Genomic DNA, 7,843 nt, shown 5'->3' on the forward strand with positions numbered 1-7,843 from the left:
GGGACAGCCCCAGCCCTACCTGCTGCCTGGTGCAGTCCCACGGCTGCTCGCACGCACACATCCTGCTCGGCCTGCTGGGACACAAGGCAGAGGGGAAGTGAGCTGAGTCCTGCCCCACGCACCCGGCACCTGCCAGGAGCTGGGGGAGCCCCAGGGGAGCTGGGCAGTGCCTGGCCATGCCGCACCGAAGGCGGGGGACAGATCTCTCCAAACCACCCTGTGATGGCCCCCACAAGTCACTCACCTCCCCAGCGTCCATGGCCAGCTTCGTAGCAGCAGCCCTGAGCTGCAGCTTCAGCCAGGGCAGGAGATGGGCTTACACGGAGAGATCCTGTTCCCCTACATTATTAATGGGTGTCAGGCACAGTTGTATGGGCAGAGCCAGGCAGAGCTGGGCCCACCACGTTCTGGGGGCTGAGCCCCGCTGGCCAAGGAGTCAGCAGGACCATGGAAGGCAACACACACCACTGGTGTGCTCCTGGCTCCAAGAGGGACATCTGTGCAAGCTGGGGACGGGACGTGAGGGACCTTGGACTATCATGAAGGTTTTCGAGACAAAAGCAACCACAAACCACAGAATCACATTTATTGGAGATCATTTGTGCCAAGGAAGCAGTCGGGGTTTGAGCTCAGAGGGCGACTGAGCACCACACAGCTGCTCACTCCCCCCTTCCCCCCGCCAGCGCTGAGAAGGGGAAAATAAGCAAAGACACAGCTCACTCCCCTGCTTCCCCCCCAGCGCTGAGGAGGAGGGAAGCAAAAGCCCAGGAACTCGAGATAAGGACAAGGAAGGATGGCGTCACGCTTCAGGGCACAGGGAAAAGACAGACTTCTTAGGGGAAGAAAAAAAGAATATAAATTTAATACAGACACTAACAACAACAACACTTAACAGAGAGAGTAGGACCGTGAGAAGCATTACCACAACTTGAAAACACCTTCCCCCAGCCCTCCCTTTCTTCCCAGGCTCAGCTTTGCTCCTGATACCTCTACTTCCCCCCATCAGCAGCACAGGGGGGCAGGGAATGGGGGGTGTGGTCAGTCCTGCCGCATCTTCCAGCTCGAGGGGGAACTTTTGGCATCCCCCCCCTGCTCCAGCGCAGCCCCCTCTCACAGCAGCCAGCCCTCCACAAACCAGCTCCAACACGAGTCCCTCCCACGGGCGTGGGGGTCACCCCCGCGTGTTGCAGTTCTCCCAGCACCGAACCACAACAGCGGGGACTTCTTCCCACAGGACCCCGGCCTTCTTCAGGCGCAGTCACCTGCCCTGGTGTGGGTCCCCCCCAGACCACAAACCAGTATCTGCTCCACCACAGACCCCCATGGGTGCGGGGGGTGGCCCTTCCATCTCACCACGGGATACAGGGGAGTCTCTGCTCCGACACCCTCCCGCTTCTCCTCCTTCCTTCTACTGACTTCAGTGTTCGCACAGATGTTCTCCTCACAACTTCTCCTCAGGACTCCCACAACTCCTCCCAGGTTCCCGTTCTTAAATAGGTTATCACAGAGGTGTAGCTAATTGGCCCGGCCTTGGTGCAAAGGTGAGTCCAACTTGGAGCCAGGGGAGCTTTGAGAAGCTTCTCACATAGAGCCACTACTGTAGCCCCCTCCCCTGCTACCAAAAACCCCCGCCACTCACTCAAACCAGGACAGAAGCGCAGAAGGAAATACTGAAGCTGAGGATCTCTGTGGTCTGTGGAAACGCAGACTGTGGGAGACAGGAGAGAGGTCCCAGGGCAGCCCCTGCCCCGTGCATTTGGGCAGGACCAGGCACAATGAGATGCACACGCATCCCTCCGGCTGCCACCATTCTCCCTACAGGATGAAATCACAACGCTGCCCCTGCCTCCCTCAGTCCCAGCCTGCCCAAATGTCTTCAGGCATGAGGATGATGCCAGGCTGGACACAAGCCATCATTGCAAATGGAGCAAGGGTGCAGAGCAAGGGGTTGTGCTCCATGTGGGTGCTAAGGGAAAGCATACCCTAGGGTTCTGGGACACAGGGATTTCTCCTTCCTCATCCATTTGAGAGCAGCTGGCGGTCCCTATTCCAGGTCCAGCCAGTAGCAAGGCTGAGCACCAGTCCCTGAGACCCACACGCCTGGTGTACACACATCCCCTTGGGTCAACACACGCAGAGCAGCGCGTTTGCCAGCGCCCGTCTAACCACCAGCGGCGCTCCCACGAACACAAGCAGGCGGGCAGCACAGCCCCTTCCCTCCCCTCCAGTTGCTCAGGGCTGATGTGGGCTGGCAGCACAATCCCATCCCCTGATCCTCAACCCACAGGCAGCTCGAACTCGCAGGAGAGCCCGAGCCCATCACAGATCCACGGCTGGACCCTGGGCCACTCTCCAGCTCCAGCCTTGGGTCTTCCCATACTCTGGTTTCCCACCCACCGGCTCGTCCAGCCTGTGTTTGCTCGCAGGTCACATGCACATGTGCACAAACAGAACAGAGAGTGAGGTGACATGGAAAATACCCAGGAATAGGTTTTAATGAGAAGGCAGGACAGACCATGGGGATGAAGTGCAGGGCTTGGCCAGATGACTGCTGCCTACCCACAAACAGCCCCCTTCTTCCCCATTCTCCCATGCTTGTTCCTTCCCCACCCACCCACCATGATCCTCCCTTTGACCCTTCCCATAAGCCTTCCCCAGAAAGTTTTGCATTCCTCTGATCTCCCTCAGCATCCTCTAATCAATTTTCTCTTTCCTATGAGATGTTTTCTGAATAACCCAGAAGCCAGAATAAATACGTTTTCTTCTTATCAGTTAAAAAGTTTCTGGTCGAACCTCTTCAGTGTTGCACTTGAGGGGTTCATCCACCAGTGTCTTGAGAGCTCAGGTCTTGGTGCTGTCTCTGTTACTGTTAGCTCTGTATAGGGGTGTTTAATTTATTCATTTTCCTGTCTTTTGCCGTTTTCCTCTTATGCTCAATAGCAGCTCAGCAGACATCCTCACAAACCAGACATCCTCACAGCCACGGCCCAGCCATCGACCCCGGTGAGGAGAGGTGGAGAATGAGCGGAGGCTGCAAGGATGGCTGGGCTGGGGGGCACAGGGCTACGGGGAGCGGGGGGGCTCTCGGCAGGGTCCAACAGACCCCAGTGAGGCTCCGGGCATCTGAGCGCCGCCTGCGGTGCTGCGAATACGATGGGGCTGAACTCTTGGTCAGGACAGATGATATCTCAGGGGAAATGGGGGCATGTTGGGGCTTGGGAGTTGGCCGTAAGGAAAACTCCTCTGGGAGGGTGCAGCCCTGGGACAGAGCATGGCAAGGGGCTTTGCTTGCGGGTTTCCCCAAAACCTGGGTGGGCAAAGCCACAGGCACTGTGGGATAATGCTGAGGACAGTCCCACTCCACAGGGGAGCCTGGACTGGGGGCACTGAGAGAGCCCCTCACCAGCACTTGGGGGTCCTGTGAGCCTTCCCACGGAGCTCCTGGCCTTGCAGCCCCTGGGGCCGAGCCCCCGCAGGGCAGCACCGGTGGGAAGGGTCACACATCCCCTTCACACTCTGCGGCAGGGCTGGACGAGCCCAGGCCTGGATCTCAGCAGGCAGACGGCCCCGGCCAAGCCAAGCAGGGTGAGGGCAATGCAGAGAGGGGCGACCACCGCAGCACTGTTACACCGCAGCACTGAGACCGGCACGTCCTGCACCAGCCTGCCCTGGTAGTGGGGAGGGGAGTGACACGTGTAGTCGTGGGGCCAGCCCTGCCCAAGGTGCCCCATACCCGCCAGCGCCTGGAGCCCCCCGGCCCCAGAGCACGAGCAGTTGTAGGGGTTGCCAGCCACAGCCACGTCCTGCAAGTGCCCCAGGAGCTTCACCTCATCCCCTGGCAGCTCTGTGATCAAGTTGTTGTCTACGTGGAGGGTGTCCAAGACAGGGTAATTCCTGATGGAGGGGGCAGTCTGCAGCATGTTTTGGCTCAGGAAGAGCTTCTTCAGGGAGCTGAGGGAGATGTCTACAGCATGGAGGTGGTTGCAGCTCATGTCCAACACTTCTAGACTGGGAGGCAGAGGTGTGAGGACTTCATCCAAGCCAGTGTTGGACAAGTTAAAAACTTGGAGGGACACTGGCCACTGGCAGGAGGAGGATGTGTCTGCCATGAGCTTGTTCTGGCTGAGATCCAGCTGCTGGAGCTCAGGCAGCAGCCGCACACTTTCACACACGCTGTGGTAGGATTTCAGGTTGTTGCGCTGCAGACTCAGTACCTGGAGCCGAGGGAAAGCCCCCTTGCAGAATGTGGGCATCAAGCTCTCATCCTCAAGGCTGTTTTGTGCCATGTCCAGGGAGTGCAGAGCTCTGAACATGCTTCCAATGCCACAGGGCAGGCTGGTGACATGGGAGCCAGTGACAGCCAGCTCCTGCAGGGTCTCCAGCCAGCTGCTCAGACTGGAGAAGTCCTGCTCGCGGCCCATCAGCGGGGCAGATGTCACGTTGTGGAAGTGCAGGGACAATATGGGCAAGTCCTGGCCAGCCATTTCATCCCAGTTGCCTCTCCCCTCAAAAATGCAGCTCTCAAACACCAACTCCTGCACGTGGGTGTAGGAGAAGAACCTCAGGACTCGGGCGAGGAGTATCTCAGGCACCAGAAGATCACCAAAAATTACTTTCCTGATTATAAGGGAGCCCAGCATTTCAATGGTGGAGGGGTCCAGGTCGCTGATGGGGAAGGCTACGTATCTCTCCAGCTCTCCTCCCCGAAACTCCACGACAGTGGCTGCGAGGCACTGGATGATGCTGTTTACGCTTTCCTCGGACAAGTTGTAGCACAGACAGTGCTCCTGAGTGCGATTGAAGAAACACCTGCCTTCTGCCTCCAACAGCCCCAGCCCCAGGAGGAGGAGAACAGCCACATTCATGGCGAACAACCTAGAAACGAGGAGAGCAATGGTGAAAGGTAGCAGTCTTTGTGGCAGCTGAGGGGACCATTCAGATCCAGCCCACTGGAGGGCTGGCTTGGGCAGTTTCAGCCCTGGAGACACACAGCTGCCCTCCTGCCCAACTGCCCTTCACACGGGTCCAGTGCACCCCATCAGCACCCACCTGGCTACTCAGCCATGACTCAGGGCAAAGCTCAAAGCGAAACACCCAGGAGCTACACCTGTGCCACCGGCTCCTTGGCACTGGCCTCACCCCACCCCACCAGCAGGGTTTCACCAAGGCGGGGTGGGTCCTCCTGAGGCTGCGCTTTCCTGCCTGGGCTGCCTTGACACAGACTCCTGTTCCTAAGCGACCAGGAAATCCCACGGATCAGGAGAAACTAGAAATGTCGAGTTACAGGCAGTGAAGCCAGATATATCAGCCTGACCACAGGATGGAACAGCCACAGCTCTGTTTGTTTCCCTGCACAGGGTGCTCTGTAATCTGGGGCAGGAAATTGCAACAGAGTGCTTCTTGTTTTCCTTTTTCTCATCCAGCGATTTGATTCATTACCAGCCTCCAAAGGGACAGCAGAAAATAATTTCTGAGGGTCTGTATGCATCCTTGTCAGCACCAAGTATTGCTTTGCTGTCCAGCTGACAGAAGAGCCTTATCAACAGGTTGCAAAAAAGCAGCAAGCAAAGATTAAAAGCTCCTAAGAACGTGCTGACTCAGGTCTGCCCGAGCACCCAGACAGGGCAGTGGCGAGGAGGGGGTGTCTCCTGTCCAACCTCCTGCTTCGAGCACATCTGTTGCTGCCACTAGCCCCAGTGAGTCACAGCTTTTTCTGGCCACAACTCAAAACACTCTTGAGGACAGAGCTCTCCCTACCCCTGTGCTGTTGCGGGGCTGCACCACCCTCCCGGGGAGAAGCTCTCCTCCAGCACTTGCAAAGTCCCCCTCACTGGGGGCACAGCACGAAGTGGGGGTGGATTTATCCAGCGACTCACCAGCTAGATCACACCGAAATGTTTCCTTGCCCTGCCCCGCGGCTGCTTCCTCTAGCTGCTGCCAACTCCAGGGCTGAAGTGCCAAAGGCTCTGCAAGTGCTCAGCTCTCTCCTGCGCCTGATCCTCCCCTGCCTCCAGCCGGATGAGACCTTAGCGCCTGCAGGTGTCTTGCAGCTGCCGTTGGTGCTGCCGCAGCCCGTCCTGCCGCGTGTAGATCCACGCGGTTGGGGCTGAGGGCACTTGGAGGCAGGTTCCCGGGCACTGCCCTTTGCTCCCGCTGCGTGACTTCCTGAGCAGGATGGGGCCAGCTGTGCCACGGGAAGCAACGCGCCAAGCACCAGCCTCCCGAGTCACTTCTGCTTCGCTTCTCTGCAGCAAGAGGCTCTTGCGGCTGCCTGTGGCTGCGGGCTGGGAAGGGGTTTGGTCTAACATCAATGATGCTCCCTTTCCTAGGAAGGGTGAGGGAAGAGAGTGCAGTCAAGGTGCTGTAAATGCCCAAACACACCTTTGCTTCCAGATGGTCTGGGCTTGCAGTGCACTGGGTGCCAAGCACCCCGCAGGAGGCAATGCAGAAGGGTACAGGACTGTCATACCCAGCACCCAGACCATCCCCAGATGCCTGTGTCCTGTGTAGGACAGGGACGGGACAAATTCCCATCCGCTGTGTGTGCAGCACAGCGCTGCAGAGGGCACTTCTTCACCCGAGGTCAGCTTCCTTGGCTGAGGAACTCACATCACTTGCCCCGTGCTCCTTCGGCAGCTGGTGGCTGTGCCTACACCAAGATGTTAACACCCTCCATCAGCGAGCCGAGACCACCAGGCATTGGGAAAGATCTGTCAGGGATTTTTTCTTCCCTGAGGATATCTCTGCCTATGTTAGATTTCAGAAAGTGTTTCAGAAAGGCAACGAAACTGCACGACTAGCAGATGCAATTCCCAGTTTGCTGTTGTTAATGCACCATTACAGAGATGCTATCAGTGCCACAACAGCTGGGGCTGGAGCTGCCTGTCCCACGCTCTCTGGCACGCTGCTGCCGGGATGGGTGGAGGGATGGTGTCCTTCGGGTTGTTACATCTACTGCAATTCGTTTTCTTGCTCCCGGTGTCTCCGGTGGAGCGCTGCACTGCTTTGCTGCCTTTCCTTGAGCAATTCCTTCTGCAGAGGGGTTCAGCAATTCCATGACTCTCTATCCTCAAGTTACACAAAACTGCTGCTGTGTAGATCGTGGAAAAATCAGAGAGCAGGCTTTCTGAGTTCTCCTCGCTACTCCTTTTGGTGAGGTCAGAAGCTCTGTCTGGGCCTGGTACGTTTTAATGGCTTATTCCTGACCACCAACTGCGAATTCCCCCACATGCCTTTCTGGGGAAAAATGAGCTCTTCTATCTCCTCTGTGGCCAACCACACCGTACCTCAAAGGCACGTGCTTTTGGAGCCGCCTTTTGGGTGATGACTTTCTTGTTCTCGTCACCACCATGGAAGGTCCCAGGACAGAGACTCATTGTCTTATGTTTCTGGTGAGACTCTGGGCTTTGTTGGCTTCAACAAACATGCAATCCAGCCCCACGGGGGCAGAAACCTTGCCCGAGCCCGGAGGCTGGCTGGTTTCAGCCCTGCAAAGCCAGAGTTCATCCTCCGGCTGGTTTCGCCCCGCCGTGCCCAGCCGTGTCCGTGACCCCGTGTGCGGGCCCTGCACCCCAGCACGGAGCCAGCGCCGGCACCGCTGACCACACCAGAGCGGGTCCCCAGGTGCTCCCCGCCGCCGGGGCAGGCTCGGTGTGTCCCCCACCACCCGGGCAGGCTCAGTGTGTCCTGGCCACCGGGGCAGGCTCGGTGTGTCCCCCGCCACCGGGGCAGGCTCGGTGTGTCCCGGCCACCGGCGCAGGCTCGGTGTGTCCCCCACCACCCGGGCAGGCTCAGTGTGTCCTGGCCACCGGGGCAGGCTCGGTGTGTCCCCGCCTCCTGCAGC

The 7,843-nt window shown here is 58.3% G+C and overlaps 1 protein-coding gene across 1 annotated transcript; it reads right to left on the reverse strand.

The window, feature by feature from the left end:
* Window positions 1–2,477: 2,477 nt before the first annotated feature.
* Window positions 2,478–7,668, reverse strand: CD14 (CD14 molecule). The gene is made up of 2 exons (XM_074883985.1): window positions 5,877–7,668; window positions 2,478–4,875 (listed from the first exon to the last, which is right to left on the reverse strand). The coding sequence occupies exon 2, from the start codon at window positions 4,863–4,865 to the stop codon at window positions 3,510–3,512; it is 1,356 nt and encodes a 451-aa protein (XP_074740086.1). The 5' UTR covers window positions 4,866–4,875; window positions 5,877–7,668; the 3' UTR covers window positions 2,478–3,509.
* Between the last annotated feature and the right edge of the window lie 175 nt (window positions 7,669–7,843).

The sequence above is a fragment of the Strix uralensis genome, chromosome 14 (genome assembly GCF_047716275.1).
Source record: "Strix uralensis isolate ZFMK-TIS-50842 chromosome 14, bStrUra1, whole genome shotgun sequence".
NCBI lineage: Eukaryota > Metazoa > Chordata > Aves > Strigiformes > Strigidae > Strix > Strix uralensis.

Excerpts from the sequence above, each read along its gene's own strand:
- CD14 (XM_074883985.1), bottom strand. The coding sequence starts at position 4,865 with ATGAATGTGGCTGTTCTCCTCCTCCTGGGGCTGGGGCTGTTGGAGGCA.